This window comes from Heteronotia binoei, chromosome 3, assembly GCF_032191835.1.
Source record: "Heteronotia binoei isolate CCM8104 ecotype False Entrance Well chromosome 3, APGP_CSIRO_Hbin_v1, whole genome shotgun sequence".
In the NCBI taxonomy this organism is placed as follows: Eukaryota; Metazoa; Chordata; class Lepidosauria; order Squamata; family Gekkonidae; genus Heteronotia; species Heteronotia binoei.
In genome coordinates this window covers 149226643-149251777 of record NC_083225.1, presented here as the reverse complement: position 1 = coordinate 149251777, position 25135 = coordinate 149226643, and the positions used below count along the sequence as shown (strand labels likewise).

The 25135-nt window shown below is 40.4% G+C and overlaps 2 protein-coding genes across 3 annotated transcripts; one reads left to right on the top strand and one right to left on the bottom strand.

Annotated features, from left to right (window-relative positions):
• On the top strand, positions 1–12336 carry CCDC181 (coiled-coil domain containing 181). Of its 2 annotated transcripts, none has more exons than XM_060234617.1 (5): positions 1–161; positions 3036–4031; positions 7073–7219; positions 11014–11165; positions 11962–12336. In XM_060234617.1, exons 1-5 carry the CDS (start codon positions 24–26, stop codon positions 12122–12124), a joined length of 1596 nt encoding a protein of 531 aa, XP_060090600.1. In that variant the 5' UTR covers positions 1–23; the 3' UTR covers positions 12125–12336. The 2 variants fall into 2 exon arrangements, with proteins under 2 accessions (XP_060090600.1, XP_060090599.1); XM_060234616.1 differs by having other exon boundaries at positions 11011–11165.
• Positions 12337–13669: 1333 nt separating this feature from the next.
• On the bottom strand, positions 13670–22923 carry BLZF1 (basic leucine zipper nuclear factor 1). The gene is made up of 6 exons (XM_060234618.1): positions 22853–22923; positions 21393–21829; positions 19416–19615; positions 17291–17419; positions 15765–15987; positions 13670–14674 (listed from the first exon to the last, which is right to left on the bottom strand). Exons 1-6 carry the CDS (start codon positions 22878–22880, stop codon positions 14489–14491), a joined length of 1203 nt encoding a protein of 400 aa, XP_060090601.1. The 5' UTR covers positions 22881–22923; the 3' UTR covers positions 13670–14488.
• Between the last annotated feature and the right edge of the window lie 2212 nt (positions 22924–25135).

Sequence of the window (25135 nt, the reverse complement as noted above, 5' to 3'; positions counted from 1 at the left end):
TTTTACTTTAAGGAACATCCACAATGAGTTACAAGAAGGACACTAGTGAATCTGCTGACAGTGGAGATTCCACAGAAACTGGAGAATATGAAGATGACTTTGAAAAGGACCTTGAGTGGCTAATTAATGAAGAGGAAAAAGGTATCTCTGATGACACACAGGTACTTAGAAAATGCTACATTTGTTGTCTTGTGTCCATATCTAAATGGCATGTGAAATATAATATATTGAATATAGAGTGAGATCCAAAGGGCTTTCTTAATTCATCTCCCAGTGTTTCCATACAATCACTGCTAAATCTTGGGGGAATTTCTGGAGTGGATTATGAAGTGTCTTCCAGATAAGATTTATTGCTTGTCCTGTTCTGGTTCTGAACTGATTTTTTGGGGTTGAGCTTCCACAATGCTTCATTTCAGTTACATACCTGTGCCACTTTTCCTAACGTTTCCACTGAAGTTTGCATGTTGATGATACATTGCTGCAGAAAAATAACATTGGTAATTACACATTGTATTTCATCTTTCTGCCATTTTATTTTTTTTAAACACACACAAACAGAGAGAGACCAGTAGTGGCAGGTAGAGATTGAAAGGAAAGGAGACATCCAGTCATTTTAGAGGCATCTAGCCCAGAGTGGGAAGGTGGAGCTCCTTTGGAGTTCCTAGCTGATGCTATCACTAAAGTTCATGCATACAAACATTTTTTAAAAGGGGAATGGCATTGAGTTGGAGATGTGTGCAATAAAAACATGGGAACACTCACAGAGGTATTATGGGGCACCATCAATAGGTGGAATGCTTGTTTCTACAGTGCTGTGTTGGTAGTTGCGGAGAGGGCGGGATATAAATGTAAAGTAATAAATAAATAAATAAATACTAAGCTAAATGCCGTCTAGGAGACACCAGCATAACAACCTGAGGTGCTGAGCTGAAGAGAGAAGTCCCTATGTGTATGCAGAAGACTTTGTGTCCTTGAAGGGTTCCCCCCTCCATGTTAATAATCTCTTAATTAAGTAAGAACTATAGTCTTTCCTCTGGATATCCTAAGCAGTGCATCCTTGATGAAAGTGAGAATATGGTTGGGCTAAGAACTGATAGACTTGGGTTCATTTTTGTACTATGTTGTGTAGCTCACTGAATGACCTTGGGTCAGTCATTGGCTTGAATCTCAGCTAGATTTCCATAGGTACAAGGAAGGCGGGAGATTTTACCAATGCCAGCACTTCTGATTTCTATCCAAGCTTTTTCTACGGGTCCCTTGTCCCCTCCCTCAAAGCAATATTTGGGGGGATGTTTTGGGCTGCGCGAATTGGCAAAAATTACTCCCTGTGTGCAAATCTAGGCAGTATCCAACCTGTTCTCTTTCAGGTTTACCTATTTTGCAGAGGTGTTTTGAAGATAAAATAGAAAGGAAGGAACTATATGTCAAGTACATTTTCATCCCACTCTTTCTTCAGGGAGCTCAGAGAGAACATTAAGTATTTAATTTCTAAGGCTGGATTACTTTTGACTGTTCTACAGAATGTAATGATAATTGCTTGTCCAGGACAATGTGAAGACTGAAAAAAGTGAGGAAGCGTTTTGTGTCCAAAGCCTATCTAGATAAATGTTGGCAAAACAAAATTTATTTATTTAAACCAGGAATGATTCGTGTTGGTTGTCTGATTTTCATTCTTAAAAAAACAGTTTGGCTTACTGTCAGTAACCAGTATGAATCAGGCTTACTGTCAGTGACCACTATGAATCTGTACGAGTGAAACATGGACAGTCTAAAAGGAGCATTATGCTTTACATGCAGTTGTGCCTCTGCTAGGAGACAGAATACTGTTTTCTTAATTTAGCACAAAGAATTTTTAATAGATGTGGAGAAAAGTTGCAAAGGAATATCAAAGAATCTTGTCTAGGATATCAAAGGGCTCCAGAAGCAACACATCTGTGCCTAGTTTGGCTCCTAATCCTCTGGCTTGTCTATAGCTGCTTTCTTTTTGTTTTCCCAGATCTTGCAGATATATTCTGAATGTAGTAAAAATTGAAACCTGAATGAGTGCTGCAAATTAAGTAAATTTGCTTAAAATCTGTTTTGTGTCAATAAAACACCAGGCATGTGGATTGTTTATCTATTGCAGCTGCGTTGTGTTTTTTCTCTGAAGAGTTCAATTTAATATTTTTAACTTTGCAACAGCACTGTGAAGTACATAAGGCTTACACATAGAGACAAGGATATTTAGTGAGCAGAACAACTCAGCAGAGATTTGAACTTTGGTTTCTCATGAACTAGTATAACTTTGGAGCAGTTGCAACATGTTACTTGTTTTTCTTTGTTTGTACAGTTTTGAAATTCAGCTATAAAAGTCATTTGGATTTCTAGAGAAAGGGTAAAAATCCAGAAAGGACATTTTTTGGCACATTAAAGACTTAACTGTTATGGTGGCATAAGCTTTTGTAGGCTGGAGACCCTGCGGTCAGATGCATACTGTGTTTAGTTGGCATGAAGTGTGTCTTTGTATCTCCTAACAGGATTGCACCAACTTACGCCACAGTAAAGCTGTTATCCTTCAGAGTTTCACAAGATTCCATTTTGTTTCTGTTTTTTGCCTTTATCTTTTGCTGCAGATCAACATGGCTACCACTCTGCAACTTATGGAAGGAAATGTTGTCTTGGAAACTCTGAATGTTATGATACCCCTGCTAACACCAATATTCAGGAATGTTAATTCTTTTAAAAAGAAAGGTTATATACGAATCTTAAAAGACATTCAGGTCTTGAAAACATAAGAGTGGATCCTACCTGTGTTTTGAAACTAGCAGTCTTCCATCAATGCTAAAGGAACAGGTGTGATTTTTGACAATATACCTGCTCTGCTGACATTCACTTAGGCATCAGATAATAATTTTTGGGGAACAGCAGCTTGCTCAGGAGGTGTTTATAAGCATATTACCCTGCTTATGTCAAATAGGATCATGCCATAATCCATGTGCACTCAAATTAGTATTTACTCTTCTAATGCAAATAGTTATTTTTAATTTTTTTCTTAGAATCATGAAGAAAATGAAGAGGAGGCTGAAACAAGTATTAACAAAGAAGACAGGGAAGAAAGAAGAAATACTTCAAAAGAGCCTCCTGAACCTGAGGAAGCTATGAATGATGAGAGGGGAAACTCTTCAAAGGAGCCTCCAGATCCTAAAGAAGCTCTGAAGGATGAAGAGTTACAAAATCAAGCAAAATCTGTACCTGACTGTTCCATGAGTCAACTGGAGCAAGTGTGTGATACTGACAGTGAAAGCTCCAGTCAGGAATCAAACCAGGAGGACTTGGATGAGGATGATGAAGAAATAAAGCGTTACATCTTAGAAAAAATTGAAGAAGCCAACAAACTTCTTTTGTCTCAGGAACCTTTGGATGAAACTAAAGAGAAGAAACTAAAATTCAAGGATCATTTAGTAGATCTTGAAGTCCCTCCTTTGAATGCTATCGAAATTGATAAAAATGATCCTCAGAGAGAAAGGGACATTTCAGGTAGGCTGTCTCAGTTCCACATTTCTACTGAACCAGGACAGGAAGATCTACTTTTTCCTATTAATGGTGCTTTGGATGATGAACACAAGGATGGCAAAATCTTAGTAGAAAGAGATGGGAAGTTTGAACTCCTGAGTATTCGTGACATTGAAAGCCAAGGCTTCTTCCCTCCACTCAGTGTTTCTTTTAGTGACATTGAAGCTCAACATATTTCTCCTAAAACTTCCAACACTGCTGTTTTTGGCACTTTCTGTCTCGCAAAAGAGGAGACCCTGGTACGGTCATCTGCAGCATCTTGCTCTCCTTCCAGAGAAGGGTTTCTTTATTTTCCCCAACCACCTCCCATTCGTCCAAGCTCTGCCATCAACGTTACAACGAATGTGGAAAGAGGGAAAAGTCCACGCAGGGTGCAGTCTGCAAATGTGGGTATAAGAAGTTCCACATATTGTCTGTCACCCAGACAGAAAGAATTGCAAAAGCAAATGGAGGAAAGAAGAGAGAGATTAAGGAAACAGGTGAGAGTACCAAGGAGATTAATAGATTGGAGTGTTTATTCCTTTTGCACCTCCTCTCCTACTAAGATCAAAAGGCATGAATTTGTGCCAAGTCCCATAATTAAAAGAAGCTAGTTCACTTTCAGGGAGGAGGCAAGGCTTGTTTCATCCTAGTCTAGAAGCTTTGGAATGAACTGCTTATGAATATATGCCAGTGTACTTTTAGTTTTCAGAAAGAGTAGCAAGATTTGCCTTTTAAAACTGGTTCTTAAGGGGTGCCGCTGCTTTTAACATTAATGAAATCTGGAATGCATCCAGTCCAGCATCTGCTTTATAATACTGGCCAACTGTATGTTTCTATAATGGTTGCAAGCAGACCATGACAGCAATAACCTTCTTCTGTTGTTAGTCCCCCAGAAACTGGTATTCAAAGGTACAGTCCTGTTGAAAATGGAGGTACTATTTAACTATCATGACTAACTGCTGTTTGTAGACATATCCTATGTGAATAGTTTTAATCTCTTCTCTAGTCATGTAAGCCACTATCATTTCCAGAATATTATAGTATTGTTCTGTTATGCCTATGAATTCCATAATTTAATTTTGCACTGTACAACTTTATCATATTTGTATGATTTTTTAAAAATTCTGTTCGTATCAACACAAACTTACATGAAGCTGCTTTGTACTAAGCCAGATCATTGATCTGTAAGTGTTGTCAACTCAGACAGGCAGCAGTTCTTCAGAATGTCATGTAGAGATCTTTCAAAACAGCTGATCTTTTTAACTAGACATACCAAGGAATGCACAGCAAGCACCATAAAGAGGTGGGAGTAGAATCCTATGAACAAAACTATGTATTTTGATTTTTAAAACTGGTAAGGATTACTTTGTACTAAGGATTACTAAAGCAGTTACTGTGGCTTAGAAGTTTAAAAAGATAAGGTGGTGTGTGCATTCAGATCTTGTTATTTGAATCAGGCTAAATTTTACACATGTCCATGTACCATATACATCTTTTGTCAGTGCAGATGGTAGCTTCCCTTCTGGTTAATTTTCTTCTGTAGAAACCAGAAGTAGGGGAATGGACCTTAATGCAGAAGTACTTAGGTACTTAATATAGAAAAATAAACATATGGAGCAGAGGTCCATCAGTGGCTATGAGCCGCAAGGTACAGATGGAACACTTTGTCTGGGACAGTGGGACAGTGATGCTCTGTATTCTTGGTGCTTGGGGGGCAAAAGTGGGAGAGATTCTGGCCCTGCTAATGGATCTCCTGATGACCCTTGGGTTTTGGCCTCAGTGTGACACAGAGTGTTGGTGAATTGGATGGGATATTGGCCTGATCCAACATGGCTTCCCTTATGTTCTTATGGTACCGAGTAGCATAAGGCTTTGCTTTGAGAGTCATTACTCTTCAGTGATATCACCTGTTCTGATTCCATTAATATGTTTGGATAGACATGACTGTCAATACAGTTAAGAACATAAGAGAAGCCATGTTAGATCAGGCCAATGGCCCATCCAGTCCAACATTCTGTGTCACACAGCGGCCAAATACACACACACACACACACACACACACACTGTGGCTAATAGCCACTGATGGACCTCTGCTCCATATTTTTATCTAACCTCCTCTTGAAGGTGGCTATGCTTGTGGCCGCCACCACCTCCTGTGGCAGTGAATTCCACATGTTGATCACCCTTTGGGTGAAGAAGTACTTCCTTTTATCCGTTTTAACCTTTCTGCTCAGCAATTTCATCGAATGCCCACAAGTTACATACTAGCCTACTAAGCTAGTATGCCCAGCAAAAATCTATTGCAGTTCACACTGTTGTGAAACACACAAAGACACTTAAGAACATAAGAGAAGCTATGTTGGATCAGGCCAATGGCCCATCCAGTCCAACACTCTGTGTCACACAGTGGCTAAAAAAACCAAGTGCCATCAGGAGGTCCACCAGTGGGGCCAGGACACTAGAAGCCCTCCCACTGTGCCCCCAAGCACCAAGAATAAAGAACATTACTGCCCCAGACAAAGAGTTCCAACAATAGCCGCTAATGGACCTCCGTTCCATATGCTTATCCAATCCCCTCTTGAAATTGTCTATGCTTGTAGCCGCCACCGCCTCCTGTGGCAGTGAATTCCATGTGTTAATCACCCTTTGGGTGAAGAAGTACTTTTATCAGTTCTAACCTGACTGCTCAGCAATTTCATTGAATATCCATGAGTTCTCGTATTGTGAGAAAGGGAGAAAAGCATTTCTTTCTCTACTTTCTCCATCCCATGCATTATCTTGTAAACCTCTATCATGTCACCCCGTAGTCGACGTTTCTCCAAGCTAAAGAGCCCTAAGCGTTTCAACCTTTCTTCATAGGGAAAGTGTTCCAGCCCTTTAATCATTCTAGTTGCCCTTTTCTGGACTTTCTCCAATGCTATAATATCCTTTTTGAGGTGCGGCGACCAGAACTGCACACAGTACTCCAAATGAGACCGCACCATTGATTTATACAGGGGCATTATGATACTGGCTGATTTGTTTTCAATTCCCTTCCTAATAATTCCCCCTTTTTTATTGCAAACGCACACTGTCTTGACATTTTCAGTGAATTATCTACCACGACCCCAAGATCTTTCTCGTGGTCAGTCTCTGCCAGTTCACACCCCATCAACTTGTATTTGTAGCTGGGATTTTTGGCCCCAATGTGCATTACTTTGCACTTGGCCACATTGAACCACATCTGCCAGTTCTCTTCTGACTTATATCTGTACACACAACACTTAAAAACTGTGCCGTCTTGAATCACCCTTTTGCCCCAGTTTTTATTTACCTGGATGCTTTTAACATTTTCCAGGCTATCCGTCTTAATTAGACTGTATGGTTATTTTAACCATTGGAATTAAATTGCCATTATTCAATACTATCCATATTCCAGCTCTCTGAAAAAGTGGCTAGTATAATTTCCAACAATGTTAATGCTGTACTTTTACACTGAATTATGTTCTTTGCTTTAAATGAGACTGCTTAAAAATTCTAATTAAAATATCAACACAAGGAAGAAGCATGTAAAAAAGAACAAGAGGAAGAGAAAAGGAAAGAAAATGAGATGGTCTTCAAAGCTTGGCTGGAGAAGAAAAAAGGACAAATGCAAGAAGAGAGACGAATTCAACGTGCAAAAGAGTTGGAAGATTTGAACAGCAGAGTAAGTTGATATTGTCTTAAGCTGCTTTGCATGAAATTCCTTGACAAAGGGTGGGGTGCAGTCCAGCCCTTCATTTCCTAACGGTAGCTGCCAGAATCTGTGGACACTGGACCCAAGATCACTTTCCTATGGCTAATGCAGTTAATAGCTTCTTAGAAGCTATCTCTAAAGAAATGTCAACAAATGTGTATGATCATCTGAGTATTTGCATATTAGTTTTCATTTTAATATAGCCCTATGCATATCCCGTGCAACATTTGCAGCATTCCAGCTGCCTTGGGGGTCCCTTAGAGCAGTGGCTCCCAACCTTTTTGGCATCAGGGATTGGTTTCGTGGAAAACAATTTTTCCGTGGACTGGTGTGTGTGTGTGTGTGGGGGGGGTGCTGGGTTTTTTTAAATTGAAGGGAATACTGAGGCTGTTTCTGCTGCCTCCCCGCTAGTTGGCAAAAGGCTAATTTGCCTTCCCCTCCCATTTAACGACCTCCCTGTCTCGGAGCAAGGCCATGCTGCCTCTTTTGTTCACCCAGGTCCCAGGTGGGCAGGGGTGGTGTGGCACCTCTGCCTTGCTCTGCAGCCTGGTTGCTAGCAGGCCACCGATTGGTACCGGTCTGCAGCCCGGTGGTTGGGGACCCCTGCCTTAGTGAACTGCAACACATCACTTGGATTTCATTTAGTATATTTCATGGCTTTCCTGATCAATGGAGATGTAGAAGAAGGAAGGGGGGGAGAGGTAGAGCCATATTGGTGTCTCCAGTTGTGCAAAGGCTCAGGTCAGAGAGAAGTGGAGTTTTGAAGAGGCACAATACAAAGTAAGACTCAGTAGGTAAGCAGTGATATAAGTTGTATTGTTGTGCCAATGAAATATAAGTAAAGTAAAAAAGATTGCATGGACATCTGAGTATGGGGTACTTCCAAGTTCAACACATTAAAGGAATGTTCATTGTGGTATGTATGAGATATTCTATTGATGGGAGGCAGTAAACATATAATATATGGGGGCACCATTCAAAGAGGGAATAAGAGAACCTGTTAGAGTTCTTTGAGGGGGTGAACAAAGATGTGGACAAAGGGAACCCAGTAGGTGTTGTTTACCTTGACTTCCAGAAAGCTTTTGATAAAAATTCCTCATCATAGGCTCCTTAGTAAGCTCGAGAGTCATGGGGTAAAAGGACAAGTCCTCTTGTGGATCAAAAACTGGCTAATTAATAGGAAACAGAGTATAAATAGGCAATTTTCTCAGTGGAGGTTGGAAGCAGTGGGGTGCCACAGGGCTCAGTACTGGGTCCCATGCTTTTTAACTTGTTCATTAATGATTTGGAGTTGGGAGAAAGCAGTGAAGTGGCTAAGTTTGTGGATGACACCAAATTGCTCAGGGTGGTGAGAACCAGAGAGGATTGTGAAGCACTCCAAAGGGTTCTGTCGAGGCTGGGCGAGTAGGCCTCAACGTGGCAAATGAGGTTCAACGTGGCCAAGTGCAAAGCAATGCACATTGGGGACAAAAATTCTAACTATAAATACAAGTTGATGGAGTGTGAACTGGTGGAGACTGACCAAGAGAGAGATCTTGGGGTCGTGGTAGATAACTCACTGAAAATGTCAAGACAGTGTGCGATTGCAATAAAAAAAGGCCAGTGCCATGCTGGAATTAAGGGAAAGGGAATTGAAAACAAATCAGCCAGTATCATAATGCCCCTGTATAAATCGATGGTGTGGCCTCATTTGGAATACTGTGTACAATTCTGGTCACTGCACCTCAAAAAAGATATTATAGCATTGGAAAAAGTGCAGAAAAGGGCAACTAGAGTGATTAAAGGGTTAGCACACTTTTCCTATGAAGAAAGGTTAAAACACTTGGGGCTCTTTAGCTTGCAAAAACATCGACTGAGGGGTGACATGATAGAGGTTTATAAGATTATGCATGGGATAGAGAAGGCAGAGAAAGAAGTACTTTTCTCCCTTTCTCACAATATGAGAACTCATGGATATTCAATGAAATTGCTGAGCAGTCAGGTTAGAACTGATAAAAGTACTTCTTCACCCAAAGGGTGATTAACACATAGAATTCACTGCCACAGGAGGCGGTGGCGGCTACAAGCATAGACAACTTCAAGAGGGGATTGGATAAGCATATGGAACGGAGGTCCATTAGCGGCTATTGTTGGAACTCTTTGTCTGGGGCAGTAATGTTCTTTATTCTTGGTGCTTGGGGGCACAGTGGGAGGGCTTCTAGTGTCCTGGCCCCACTGGTGGACCTCCTGATGGCACTTGGTTTTTTTAGCCACTGTGTGACACAGAGTGTTGGACTGGATGGGCCATTGGCCTGATCCAACATAGCTTCTCTTATGTTCTTAAGTGTCTTTGTGTGTTTTACAACAGTGTGAACTGCAATAGATTTTTGCTGGGCTTATGAGAGTCTCTTAGTAGGCTAGTATGTATCTTCTTCTAAAATCAATAGTAAGTTATACTAAAATCAATAGGAAGTTAGTAGTAGGCAAAGTGAGGTATCTGAGGTATCTCTCAAACAAAATTAGAGGAAAATTCTATTGTAATTAACTAGCTTGGAAAACAAAATGAGTTACATCTGGTTTTGGAGGCAAAATCACTTTTCTGTAGCAATGCTTGTAGATAAGGAAAAGGTTGTACGAAAATATAGCCCAATATTTAATCTAAAAATTTACAGAATACCCATCTTCCCCGAGAGCCATAAATCTGTGTGCCTCTTCAGCAGGGCTTGTTTTTTTCTGGAAAAAGAGGTGCTGAAACTTTCAAGACAGAAATGAAGGAGAAACACACAAGTGCCCCAGGTCCGTAGCTATGGGAGGGCTGGGGGGCCAGGCCACTCTATTAAAACCCCCTTCCCTATGTAGGGCCCTTCTGTTGGAGGGCCTCCAGGACCTGCAGAAAAGGGAGGGGGACAGTGAGGGGGAGAGCGGCAGAGAGAGAGACAGCATGGCAATGAGAGAGCGACAGTGAGGGGGAGAATGGCAGTGAGAGAGAGACAGACAGACAGTGAGAGAGGAAGTGAGAGAAAGTGGGAGTGACAGCGATGAGGGAGAGTGACAGCAACAGCCGGAGAGAGTGCAAGAGAGAGCTGGCGCTGAGTGGGCTGGCTGGTGGAGGGAAGCAGCAGCCAAGCCCTGCTGCCCACCCCCCAAATTTTTCAGCTCCCAGGCCCCTCCACCCAAAATTTTCTGGCTACAGAGCTGGAGGGCCCCTCATGAACTTTTAAACATTTTTTTTGAGAATTATGTTTTCATGAAGGGGTTCTGGAATTCTGTTCCACTGCATTTCCCCAGAAAAAAAGCCCTGCTTTTCAGCCTTGCCAGTTGCATTTTGTAGTATGGTAAATGGCTGTCCTTCAGTTTGATTTTAAAAAAAAAGGTAGTCCCCTATGCAAGCACCAGTCATTTCTGACTCTGTGGTGATGTCGCATCACGACGTTTTCACAGCAGACTTTTTAATGTGGTTGTTTGCCTTCCCCAGTCATCTACACTTCCCCCCCCCCCCAACAAGCTGGGTCCTCATTTTACTGACCTTGGAAGGATGGAAGGCTGAGTCAACCCTGAGCCAGCTACCTGAACCCAGCTTCCGCTGGGATTGAACTCAGGTTGTGAGCAGAGTTTAGGACTGCAGTAATGCAGCTTTACCACTCTGTGCCACGGGGCTGCTCAGTTTGAATAGGCTCACATTTATATTTGCAATCAAGTTGGCAACATGTTTTGAATAAATTAGTGTGTATTCCTGAATTTGACAGCAAAATAGATTTTTTTGTGTTTACTCTTTTAAATAGCAGGATAGCAGAAATCCAGATGAAGCTTTCAGGTTGTGGCTTAAAAAAAAGCAACGTGAACATGTGAAAGAAAAACAGCTTGAAAACCAGAAACAGCGGGAAGAGTGCATGTTTTTCCTTCCAAGAACAGTAGAAAATGAAAAAGCTTATAAACAGTAAGTTTTTGTTCCTTGTTAATTCCCAGAAAGAGCCATTGCATTTCCTCCAATTTAGTTTGGAACATTAGATTTGTCATTTACCCTACATTCAAAGGGGATTGGTGGAACACGGTTCTATTTGAATGAACTGTACTTCTTCTTTACAATAATTTTAAATTGAAACTGCAACTTGCTGTGCCTTTTGGAGTCATACTATGGAGGTCATTGGACTTCCAGCAGCAGCATAGGGATCTGCTTTGAGAAGCAGAAACCAATGTCTCCCTTTTCTGTTTGTGTTAATATTGAATTAAAATGATCACCACTGGCAGGTGCCCTGAAGGGCATGATTGCTATATCACACTGGCTCACTAAACCATGTCACTAATAAATTCTAGCTGCTTAAAGTAGAAGGCAGCATGCAAGCACAAGGCACTTTCACCATCGTTTAGCACCATATCTAAAATGTCCCAGTCTGAATAACTCTAGTAGGGAGAGATGCTATGGAGCAGGAATTTTATCTGGTGCTTAAATCTTTATTCTAGCTATATGTATGTCAGATGAAGTAGTTTTGCAAGCCCCTTAGTAAGAGGCTCACTGGTTGCTTTAAAAAAATGTATTCTCTTCACTAACTTGCAACCAGATATTGCAGCACACTTTACGGCTTACCTTATAAATGTAACTTCACTATAGTCTTACAGTTCCATTCAATTCTAGATAGCAGCTCTTTTTGCTTTTGCACATTGTTAGCTAATCTTTAGCACACAAGGCAATGATAATCCAATTAAGTTCTTTACAACATTTCATGTCTCTGCAGATGGCTAAGAAAGAAGAGGCGGGAAAAGCGAGCTGAGGTACTGGCTGCCAAAGAGCGATCAAAACAGTTACGGCAGGAAGCCCGAAGAGCAAAACAAATAGAGAACATCCTTTGTTCCATTTCTGAGCCCAAAACACTTCGCTTCACTGACCAATACAGCTGAGGCTTAGTCACCAGGTGCCTAGAATTTTTCACACAGAGTACCTTATATCTTGAATTGCTGTGTCCTGGAAGCAGAGTCTCCAGGGGCATGTTTCACAATCATTCAATAATGGGTTAATTTTTGCTGTGATTTTACACTCCACCTTCCCAAATAGCTCTGTATTTGTGAGTGGCTTGGTTCTTACTTCCACAAAATAAATGCCCATATGGCAATTGCGTGTTAAGTCATTTAAAAATAACTGATCTTAGACCACAGTAATTTCAGGTTAAGCAGCTTGTGGCTCTAGTGCAGTAGATGCCAAGTACTTGTGCTCACAGCTAACTTTTAACTATCTGACTTTACCATCTAATCAAAGACTGATACACAGTTGTCCTATGAGCATTGCACACATTACTTCTGTTCTAGCAGGAACGAAAACCATGTAATACTTTTTATTAGGAGCAACCAGAATGGTACAATGTGCACAATCTTTTGACATTTCCAGAACTCATCAAGCTGGATGCTACAAAAATAAGGAGTGGAGGAAAGAGAAATAGATTCCTCAAGGCCAGCTTTTATATTTCCAGTGGGAGGAACCTTTTATTTAAGGCCAGAGGCACATCATGATAGCACTATTTAAGATCTGCATTACCTGCAAAAATTTTACCAAGGATTGCAGGTAAGACAGGTCTTAAGAGCTCCTTCCAGCTAGCTGAGGGTTCATGGAGAACTTGGAAGCCTGCACAATATTTTGTGTCATTTTGATTTCTAATAAAATACATTATGTTGCTTTTGTAGTTTGCCTTGGACTGGTCACCTGCCTAGTTTTTCCTACTCTGGGGCTGAGAAAGGATTTAAAAAAAATCCTATATGAGCGGAATTCAAAGTACTATTTTCTGCTAGTGAATTTGCTGGATATAAAGTTATTTCTGCAAACCCCACAAGCATTTACTTTCAGTAAAGAACCTGACTGCAAAGACAAAGAAATTGTAATATAGTGGTTTTAGAAGATAAGGAAATATTAGGAAAGAGATATAAAGTTGGATCTAAAAGCTGTGCTCTACAGACAGAAAAAATGCTTTTTTTTCTTTGAGCTCCCCAAGTGTGGCTCTTGAGGGACACAGAGTACTTGTAGAAACATAGGAGTTCCAGGTAGGCTGCAGTGGAAGGGAGAGCAGAAAGTGTCACCCACCCACTGCTTTTCACTGGCAGAAACTGACCTTTGTGTTGAACATCTCCTTCCTAAAAAGAACAGGTAATAAGTATCATCAAGTTTTTCTTTTCTCGTAGGGAACAGAAGAAATTTATTCTATTTTAATAAATTCTATTTTAAAAAATACACACAATAAGTTGACTTTGATTTGTCAAGTCATTTGACATACCAACTCCTGAAATTTGTGGTGCTACCCACAAAATGGGTATTTTAAAGATGTGAATGTGAATTCCTCTATTGTATGTCTATTCAATAACTGGTTTAGTTACACTATTTAGTTACCCTTTCTAGTCTCTGTGTTACTAAGACAAAAAATTATTCAAAATTTATCAGTTTTACAAATCCATCTACCCAAAAATGCAATTAATATTTATTGTGAAGGTATTCAGTAACCCAGACCACAGTGAGCCAAACCCAGAAACACTTCTTAATCCATGATTTACATTATTACCATACTAGAACTTTAAATGGGAAAAAAATACAACCATACACATCTTGGTTCCTTGAGGTACAGCTGGAATATCAGCTTTTCCAAGTCTAACAGCACCAGAAGATGCTTTCTACATGTATACTCCACCATACATGCTTATTCAAGCATTATTAAGCCTGTGTTAGAGATACCTCATACACTTAGATTCACATATGCAATAGTTTGATGCTGTTACTCTTTGGTTTCAATTTCATGTGGAACACCTCATACACTCTAGAATTCATTCAGTTTCAATCAAGAGAATATTTAAATAGTTATACCCAAAAGTTGCCTTTTCTTCAAAAGAAAAAGATTTGTACTTGCTTAGGTAATATGCTAAAACAACTTCAGTATTTTAACACTGCACTCATTGTCATTTTTAATAACTTTAATGAGGGAACAGCAGATGCCTACTTCTGTCCAAGGTCTGATGCTTGTGGGGTATACTATTCTTCCCCTTTGCACCTATAAACTGTATGCATTTAAGAGACTGGGTACAGTGTAAAATATCATCTTGTGTAGTGCTGCTCCTGTTACTGCACTGTGATGCAATCTTTGAAAGCCCCAGACTTTCAGCAAAACTGCTTGGCAAGCAGAGAGCAACCCATCCCTTTAGAAAAACCACAAAGGAGTTAACAGTGTAGATCCCTGCTAAAGTGTACCAATGCAACAATTCTAGCTGTAGAAGAGCACAGGTCCAACTTTAAAGAACTATCAGTTCTCCCTGGCAGTGATTGCAGCAGTTGAAAGTGATGTTTTCATATCTAGTGTATGGGTGGAACCGTCCTATATTCTTCTTTGGTGAAAGGAAAGAGGCTGGTGAAGACTCGGGAAAAGAAAGTTCAGGTGATGCTTCTGGACAGGCACCAGGATCCAGCATTCTTAATATCTAAACGGAAACAACCATAAATCAGGAATTTTGTACAGTGTCTACTCACAAAGGAGTAGGAGCAGCTGTTGGAAACAGCATTAAAGCAGGAAAAGGGCACTTGTCACAAAAACTACATGGGTAGGAGGTAGGATTTAACCTTTGGTGATGGCTGGGATAGTTCCAGAGATCAAAAGTTTAATTCTGTGAATAGAGGTGATTCAGCCAGCATTTGCTAAGATTGCAGCTTTTGGGTACAGTAAAAAACTTCATGGTTGTACAGCTGCTTACTAGACTATAGAACAAACCCTTAGAAACTGAAAGGGCAGTAAAGATATAGGAGAAAATATACCAGCACAACAGTAGTTACTTGGGGTGAGACACAGTGAACCATGAATGGAATTAATTACTGGACCAGCTCTCCCCATATCGCGTTGAAAAAGTGCACAAGGTGCTGGAGGCTGCAGCAAGAAAGGGGAAATGGCAGAAATCACTTGGAATGACCTCTTGTTCTATTCACAGAAATGCTTGCACAAGGTGCAGTTGGGGGACATTGCAGAGATTTGTCAACAAGGCTAACTAAGGTGTACTGAATAATGGCTGAGGGTCAGACACTGCAGCTGCTTTCACAGCTCTAAGGTATGCAGCTGAAAATACAATAATCTACTAAAACCAAAACCAAGGAAATGAAATGAAGAAAAAACCTACTTCATTGTGGACTTGAACAAGAAATAAAATTAATAAGGTGCATCTCACATAATTCACATTTTCCTAAGTGTCTGAAAGAAGAGGTGGATGATATCTGGAACCCTCAGCAAACTGAGCTTAGAAGTAAGTCGGCTTGTCTTTGTTTGGCCTGAAGTTTACACTTCACCCCCTTTTCCCATCAATGACTGATCAGAGTGAGGCTAAAACTTCTATTCTTCAATGACAAACATCTTGCTAAGTTTAGGAGTGAATTTTTGATTCACACAATACCGAGCCTGGCCCTAAAGTTTCTGCTAGCTATCTAAGCGAAGGAAAATTAAGTTTGTGTTTCATGAAGGTAAACTTGACGGCCTGTTTTTTGCATTCCAAGTGGTAACTAGATCAGAACCAAGATTTTTTTTACCATTTCAGCCATTTTTTCAGCAGGAGTGCTGCACAGTTCTGTAGGTGAGAAATTCTTTTTTGGATTGTTAGATGCATCAGCATTTCCAAGGAGGTGAGAGGTCACTGCTTTAGCTAATTTATGATTCACCGCTGCTAGTTCTGCTGTATTATGAGGCTGCGCGCTAGGATAGTAAGTCTGTTGTCTCCCCCACTGCAGAGAAACCAGCAGCTCTTCCAGCAATCTGCACAGGAAATAAAGATAACAGTGATTCTGATTATAAGATTGATAAAGGTGAGAAATTCACTAGGCCATATAAGTGGCAGAGTGAGCAATTGAAAAGGATCACATTAGCTATGAGAACTATCCTGTTGCTAGGAAACAACATTGTAAGAAAGCCTATGTATGTAGGTTCTGTGGCCACAACTCAGTGATTGCACAGGTGGGGCAGGGCCAGTGCAGTGGTATCTGCTCACCATCTGATGTGTTGATTTCAATGTGTGTAGTGGGCAAGATTTTCCAGTATGACTTAAAGAGCCATGGCAATCCTTGGGTAAAAGAGGGAAGTCACATTATGCTGGAAGCTTTCCAAGAGATTAAAATAGGGCTAAGGCCAATAGTGCAGTTATCGGGTTAAAATATTCTTTATTACTCAATTAAATTTCAAAAAAATTCCCTACACGTTTTACCAACAGACTTTGTCAGGGGGATCTGTAATATATAATAACAACACTGAGTTTATGTAAATATTAACATTTTGTAAAATATTGTATTAAAAATTAAAATCCAGGTCCTAAAACATCAGTCGTATACAAAACCACTAGAGTAGGGGTGTTGAACTTGTTTGTTATGAGGGCCAGAGCTGACAAATGAGACCTTATTGGGCCGGGCCATGTGTGTCATAAAGTGTAATGCCAGTTAGCAGAGATATCAACTTTATAAAGGACACAGACAAACACAAGCTGTCCAGTATTCAACAGGTTTTGACTGAAAATTAAATCTTTTTACTGTGCCTAACTGAATGAGACCAATCTGTTCATTTTGCAATAGTTATCCAAAAAGAGTAAAAGATCAGTAATTATCACTGGAAGAACTGTCCCATTTTTTTTTACATAAGATACAATTATAAAGATGCATGTAACCCTTTAGGTTGTCTGTCTGGAGTCTAACAATCCAGTCTGCTTCCTTTGTTCAGTAGCAGCCTTTCATTTTTACAGGTTACTTTCTGCACAATTCAGTCTTGGATTTTCTCCTGGGTGGGGGTAGGATAGGGCTAAAAATTGAGGATGATGCAGATGGCTGATTTCCCCCCTCCCTTTATTTGTGTGAGGCCCCAGGTCCAAGATAAGGTGGCATCCATCCCTTAGTAAGCTTCAACAGGTCTGCTTTTCTCATTCACTCCTCTTCCATTATATTTAGGGCAATTTTGTAGTAATTAATGTACAGAAGAAATGCAAAGAAAATAATAGTTTGCTAGGTAAACTATAAATGAAAATGGCAGCATGAATGTCTGACAAAGGTTGAAGACATTACACAAGAATCCTTACTTTTGTGTAGCAATCATTTCTTGCCGAAACTGGTCCCGTTCACTTAGCAGATCCTGAATTGCACTTTGAGCATCCCTGAATTGACGCTGGAGAATTGCTCTGAAGTTAGTTAACTCATCAGTCATGACTCTGAAGAAGAAATGTCAGATGCTTTTCATACAAATATCACTTAAAATCCTAATTAACACTCTACATTAGCAGATGGGCTTGGTGTTTATACTTCCAGCCTTTTAATACTTACAGGATGAGCTCCTGAGCTGACTTTTAAAAATCTTACGGGAGACTTGTTTATTTTACATCTCAAATTAACCAAAGCCACTATATTGTAACATCTCAGCCTTCCCCTGTGATGCAAGTTAGGCTAAGTCTCAGGCCCAAGGCAAACAATGAATGCCGTGGCTGTGGGGAACTGAATGCAAATCACATACTACTAGCTTTTCTAATGTGGAGGTTCTATCAAAATAACTGGTCATCATCCAAGTAATGCCTGCAAGATGGAAAGAAGTAGCAAAATAGAAGGGTTATTTTGATCACTTTATTGTTCAGGAGTACCTGAGTTGTGCTTTCTAACCTTAGGACTGGGGCAGGAAGGTGTTGGAGGTTAATGGATCATTAATATCCAAGTATAGTCCTTAGCCCCAAGATCATATTGGTGGGAGACAAGCATGTTGAACCTTTTTTTTCCTTGTCAAGTCACAGCTGACCTATGGCAACCCCATAGGGTTTTCAAGGCAAGAGATATTCAGCAGTGGTTTCCTGTTGCCTGCCTCTGTGTAGCAACCCTCATTCTCTGAAGGTTTCCCATCTGACTACTAACCAGGGGTGACCCTGCTTACCTTCTAAGATCTGACATGATTGGACTAGCTTGGGATATCCAGGTCAAAACTATGGAGTTGTCATAGGTCAGCTGTGGCATGACAAGGAAAAAAAAGGCTCAACATGCTTTCTTCCTCTTTCATATAAAGACCTCCCATTTTTTATAAATCTATTTAAGAGTGTGATGGTAGATCTGTACTCATCAAGATCTTTTCTCATGGTTAGGAAACAATACAAGGCACTCCCCCCACCCCTCCAAGGACTGTTGAGAAATCCAAATGTGTCACGATACAATAGACTCCCTATGCTAAGCTATACTGTATAGCAAGGAATCTATTTTATTAGCTAGGGCTATTGTGGTCTTTGAGGGAGAACTCACTGGGGCTTTGCCTAGCAACAACCACTGAATGATACCACATGACCCAACACCCAGGACTGGCTGCTTGCTACTGTTAAACAGCAGCCACTCCATGAAAGCCAGTATGGTCTAACGTTTAGTTTTAGACCAGCACCTGAGAGATTCAGGTTTGAAATCACCACTCTTGCTGGGCCATAGTTTTCCTGGAAGAAGGGAAAACTGAAGATCGGGGCATATAAAGGTCAGTTGGCTGGTAGATGGGAAGGAGAAAAGGAAGTAGAGAAAGAGGAGAGGCTATGGGGACCTTTAGGAAATGGACACAGGCAATGAAGGGAGAAGGGAAAATGAGATCCCCCTCACCGTCCTTGTACACCCCCCCCCTTGCATTGCATGTAAAGAATAATTGCTTAAGATTATCTTTATACATCATCACTGTACACCGGAGTTGCATCTACATCACCAAATAAGAAATTTAGAAATGTCATTCAAGGGCAATAGGAGGAAAGAGAGATAGCAGTGACCTCCCAGTCCTTGTAGGTCTCCTGCTTGCATGTAAAAAATAATTGCTCAAGATTGTCAGTGTATAGATCACTGCACACTAGAGACAGCTCTGACCTGTGTTCACAGAAAGTGTCCCACTTATAAGTATATGGGATTAACAAAAAACCACCTGAAGAGAGTCAAAGTTTGTTTGATATAATTCAACTTCACATTTGTGTGAATTACAAGAGGGCAGTGCAGCCTAACAACTTTAGAGGAACAGTGATATAGGAACAGTAATATGTGGTAACTTGTCTAAACATACTACTACTCAGAAAGTCCCTACTTTGAAGAGATGCTAAATAAAATATATTACTATAAGGTCACAATAGCCACATACTTTCTGTGACTATACAGTCACTTTGAGGCTGCTTATTACAATAACCTTTTATGTATACTGGGAAAAAATACCTGCTTGCTAGAAATTTGCTCCGCCAAACATCACATTGTATAGACATCCTCTCTAACTGTTCAGATAGCTGAGACACATTCCGCCCCAGGGCCTCATTTTCAAGGATCAGTTGATTTTTCTCACGTGCCATGCGTTCAAAGTGATATTGCAGGTCATCCCCAACGGAAGCAACAAGTAGCTTCTTCAGCTCCCGATTGACCTAAAAAAATAAAAAGACATTTAATAATTCTAGTTGCAATGTTCCTCAGTGAAGAAAGTGACCAGCCTATCTCCAGAACAAGTTGTAGTTCACAAGACATTAGGAGTTTCCTAGTCAACATTATGGACATTCATAGTAAGATATATATATATATATATATATATATATATATATATATATATATATATATATAGGATACACCAAGAAGAAGAGACGGTTATGTGTTGTATGCATAAGACGCTGGATATTAAGAGTGTGGCTGCATAAATTTAAATACGGACAGCCAACACGACTTGAGAGTACAGATGGCACAAGCTTCAACATGTTGAAAATGGTAGTTTAGATAATTCCACTCACCAGTGGAAGTGTTCACAACACTGCATGGCTAATTTAACTACAAAAGAATCCCTGCCACATCCCAGGAAATAAGGATCATTCTGAGAAGTCAGATGTCTCTGCAGCATTGTGTGACCTATAATCACATGTGATCATTCATGTACACAGAATACCCTAATGTTTTACCATGCATAGCCAGGCTGCTACAATTGTGAAACTCTTGGAGAGAGGTTTGTCAGGAGTACAATAGCTCTAAATGCACTTGGTAAAATAGACTAATGTAGTCACCAGCTGTCTAGCAGAACTGGATGTTATAATCCATAGCAATACAAAGAATGATGTACCAAATTATTCTAGCTGGGTAAAATAAAAAAGGTGAAAACTAATGCCCTCTTAACAGAATTACTATGGGTCTTACTTTGTGTATGTAATTCAAACAGCACCACCAAAACAACTTTATTTAGCAAGCAAGTCATCCCATTTACTTTATCATTCCTTCCATATGACGGCCACAAGTAACTGGAAGACAGTATGTACAGTTAGGGCTAATTTACATGTCATTAAAATATGTGTCACATTATGCCAAAGCCCTCACCTGCACAGGAGTTCCATACAGCCAGTATATTTAGATGACTCTTACCCAATGTACCAACCCATATGCATGCAGTGGATAACTGGCACAGCACATACAATGCAGCCATAGCTACTGCCTGGCACAAGCACTTGCATGTAAATTATCCATTAGTGTTCCTTTTTCACAGTCCCTTTACCTAAAGATAGAAGGAACTGTTCTCTGAAGAATTACTGAATAGGACATTATGCATCTTCCCACGAAGCATATAGTCACTATCAAGTACACACATCATTTTAAAAAAGGTTCAGTGAATTCTCTGTTCACTTCCAAAAGACTGCTTTTGCTATTGGTTAGATCCAGAGTGCTACGTCTACACTCATACTCTGGATGATTTCACGCCCCCTCCATCCCATGCTTTTCCAGGGCAAAAGGGGCTTGCAGCAGTAATGAAAGCCCTGCTATGCATGCAGAAGGCCTCACAGTCCTTAGATCCACCTCACTGTTATGATTTTATATTGTGCCTTGCAGAAACACAAAGAGAAACAAAGAAGAAATTCCATGTTGATGTTTTTCATTTGCATACTGTAAGTACCTGCTCTGATCACCAGTGTTCCCTCTAAGCTGAGTTAGTGTGAGCTAGCTCACAATTTTTTAGTCCACAGTTCACACATTTTTGTCTCAGCTCAGGAAAAATGGCCCTAGAGCAAATTAATTTATGCAGTAGCCCACTTTAATGCCAGTAATTCACAAAGCAGAATTTTTGCTCACAAGACTCCATAGCTTAGAGGGAACATTGCTGATCACCCAGGAGAAGATGTTCTAAAAAGAACAAAGTATAATGATCAGACTTGCTTCTTGGCTCCCTACCTCTGTCTGTACATGGAGCTGGTTGGAAAGGCCTTCTTTATCCTGCAGCAATCTTTTTTCTGAGTTCCTGAGCTTTTCAACTGCATTTTTTAGCTCCAGCAGATCTTTGTTATTCTCTGAAATTCCATCTGATTGGCTGAGTGTTTCTCTCTGGTGTCCAAGAGACTTAGACACCTTTGCATTTTTGGTAGGGACAACATGCTTAATTGCAGCTTTAGGAACCAGAATTCGTACAGCTTCAATCTCCACTGCTTTATCACCGTGTATCTTCCCCAGCTGAAGAACTCCGGGACTTAGTGAAGGAAGAACTTTCTTGTGTGGGCTGAGTTGGGCATGACTGATTGAGGTGTGGACAATTTCAACAGATTTAGGTGGTTGCTCGGTTTCCATGCCATCTCCAGATCCACGAATAGGTGAGGTGGCATAGTCAGCTGATGCTTAGAGACAAACAGGAAAAAGATTAACACAGATATTCAAGACAGAAGAGCAAGTTTGCCATTCTACTCTTTCCTAAAGACAGACTACACAAATTTTGGAAGGACTTTGCTTTCAACCATGCATTTCAGGCAGCCTTTCTTTTATTAAGAATAAGCTCCATTGGCCCGAGGTCTTGAGCTGAAAAATGTTTTTAAAATACTGATCACATCAGAAACATTTACAAATAATATAGAACATTACATCACTAATAAAATAGTATTAAAAGGTATAAAACCTTTCATGTTGTCACGTCAACACATAGCAGAGGAATGTCTTATGAATATTATAAGAGAAAAAAATTCAACCACAGTTTGCATCATCTCACGGTTAATATCAGCCAACAAGAAATAAACTGATTACTTGTTGTCAACCATCAGCAGTTCCCAAAGTTTAAGTTTAGAGCTGATGGATTAGTTGATGAAGAAACTGTCCTGTTCATTCTATTTGTTTCACTCCCAAGTGAACTGGCTGGCTAAATTTCTACATTGTTACAATGTCCCCTTATAATGTTTCCCCAAGAAACTAGGAAGATCTGAAGTTGATTTATTAAATCATCTTTGTTCATAGAGGGGAAGCACCAAAAGAAGCTAACAGACATTCCTCCGATGCATTTATGGCTCCTTTGGTTTCCAGGCTAGGCGGAGACTCTCTAGATTTAACAACATTGGAGGGACTTCAGACAGCCAAATTAAGAGTCTACAGCACAAGAATGCCAATTGCTGAAAGAGATATAAACCATGATAACAGAATAATGGTTTGCTGGTGATATTTAAAATGCTATTTACGTTTTCAGATAATTAATATGTTGTCACATTACTTGTTCCAACATTACCCTGAGAAATTTGCAGTCTCACAGAATGAGTGTTCAGCCCATCTCTTACCTAACTTCTTTATGGCCTTGAAGAGATTCAGATATATATTTTACCAACAATTCTTTCCATCATGAACAACTGTACACACATTTTAAAAGAATGAATACTTACTGTTTTCTGTTTCCTGCAGAGTTGCCATTTTGCTGCTAGGTCTAGGAATAATGTACCTTAAAAATAAAAATGTTTAAGTTACACTTTTTGTCCTAGTTTTCTTAAATTATATACAGAACACAACAATGTAGAGTTTATTTCTCCAGTCCAGTAGGGATATGCTCATGCAACCTTCTATGAAATGATGTAGATGCACATCCTAATGTACGTAATGATGCACATTGTCTTTTTAAACTAATTGTACTTATGCATATGTGAATGTGTGATCCCATTCAAGGCCACATTTGTTAGACCTAAACATATTTGGATTGCAGGTCACATCCTCAGGCTCAGAACTAAAAAGCACCCTTTCATACTAAAAAGATAGCTTTTCTTTCCTTTAAAGGCTGAAAAATCAGCATTATAGAAACAATTCCAGCAACACCTTCAAACCCTTTGTGAGAAAAGATTATGCATGGGATGGAGAAGGCAGAGAAAGAAATACTTTTCTCCCTTTCTCGCAATACAAGAACTCGTGGGCATTCAATGAAATTGCTGAGCAGTCAGGTTAGAACGGATAAAAGGAGGTACTTCTTCACCCAAAGGGTGATTAACATGTGGAATTCACTGCCACAGGAGGTGGTGGTGGCTACAAGCATAGCCAGCTTCAAGAGGGGGTTAGATAAAAATATGGAGCAGAGGTCCATCAGTGGCTATTAGCCACAATGTGTATATGTGTGTGTGTGTGTGTGTGTGTGTGTATATATATATATATATATATATAAATAAATTTTGGGGCCACTGTGTGACACAGAGTGTTGGACTGGATGGGCCATTGGCCTGATCCAACATGGCTTCTCTTATGTTCTTAAAGTCACAATCTACTTTCAGCATAATCACAGATACCTACCACGATAAACTAAAAGTTTAAAAAGAAGGCAATCCTTATTCTATGATGTTTTTCCTTTGTAGGGAAAAATTATGTTCAGTATTCAGTCCTGAGCTCATCTAGCTATTATACTGCACCTTAAAATACAACTGAACTATCAACATGGAAAAGCTAGTATATACTTCCAGATTCTGGTCTTTAACTGCATTTATACTTCACACCTTAAAGTCCAGCAAAAATGTATTCCAGTATAAGCTTTTGCGGATTAGAAGAGGCTCAAAGGTCGGCTTTAGAATGAAATGACTGAACTGAGATTCATTAAGAGGTTTCATATTATCGCCCCCCACCCCCCGAACAGAGACGTTGAAGTTCCTCCTCCTCCTCACTATAGCTTGCTAACAAAACCTGGAATTCTTCGTCCGTTACAGGTATTAGACTGGTCTGTGCACTGTTCTTGATTAGATTTGAATTTTACATCATTACCTTTTACCTAGCGAGGATCCACTTATTGTACCTAAAGAAGTAGGCATTAGCTTTAAAAGATGACGATGGAATACAGAAGGAACAACACGGCTACCCGTCAGGAATTGCTCTACAATAAGTAGGTTCTTAGCATTACAGGTGAAACTTCACAGATCCCCACCGCCCTTCAACTTACCAACATTCCGTATCGCTCCCCGTCACTGCAGTTCTCTTCACTCAGTTCTCTCCCAGATCTTCGCTCAGCTTCCGGTACTTTCTTCCGCCCAGCGTCCCAGGAATGACGTCCCCATTTCTCCACTTTGGGCACTTATGGAGTAACCTTCAACCTTTCACAGTAGAGTAGAAGTGTTACATGCCTAGAGCGACGCCCTATCGGAAGTTCCAGAGTTGTTGTGGTTTTGTTTTGTTTTTTTACAAACGGCGACTTTCTCGTCTTTGCCGGAAGTTTCGACTCTATGTCGCTCTAGACGTTAGTTCATCTCTATGTTCACGTGGGGGCGTGGCTTCGGTTGCTAGGAAACCGCTTGGTGGAACGGTTGGCGCTGTTGTCCTAACGAGTACCTGCCCCTGGCTGACATAGCGCGCGCGCTCGTGTTCCGCAAGGGAAGCCGGTTGCACTATGGTGAGTGAGGGCGAGCAAAGGCGGGAAGGGGATGTGGCTGCCCCCGATGTCAGAGTGCTGGCTTCTTGACAGCTCATTATCTCAACTCATGGCGGGTGCAGCTGCAAAAGAGTGCCTTTCTTTTGTTCATGGGCGCGTGCATACGTTTTTCTCTTCCTAAAATACCTTGAGCAGAAAAAAAGAGCAATTCTTCCATTCCTCACAACAGCCTTTTGAGGTAGGTAAGGTGGGACATTGGGATAAAAAAGAATTCCCAAATTCGAGTATAGGCTAATGGAACTTGCACGCTGAGACTGAGAGGGAAAAAGAT

Excerpts from the sequence above, each read along its gene's own strand:
- BLZF1 (XM_060234618.1), bottom strand. The coding sequence starts at position 22,880 with ATGGCAACTCTGCAGGAAACAGAAAACA. Across the intron at positions 19,616-21,392 it reads AGCTCCATGTACAGACAGAG|GTCAATCGGGAGCTGAAGAA; the intron begins GTAGGGAGCCAA and ends TTATTTTTTTAG. Across the intron at positions 15,988-17,290 it reads GAAATGATTGCTACACAAAA|ATTGCTGGAAGAGCTGCTGG; the intron begins GTAAGGATTCTT and ends TTTCCTGTGCAG.
- CCDC181 (XM_060234616.1), top strand. The coding sequence starts at position 24 with ATGAGTTACAAGAAGGACACTAGTGAATCTGCTGACAGTGGAGATTCC. Across the intron at positions 4,032-7,072 it reads GAGAGAGATTAAGGAAACAG|GAAGAAGCATGTAAAAAAGA; the intron begins GTGAGAGTACCA and ends TATCAACACAAG. Across the intron at positions 11,166-11,961 it reads AATGAAAAAGCTTATAAACA|ATGGCTAAGAAAGAAGAGGC; the intron begins GTAAGTTTTTGT and ends ATGTCTCTGCAG.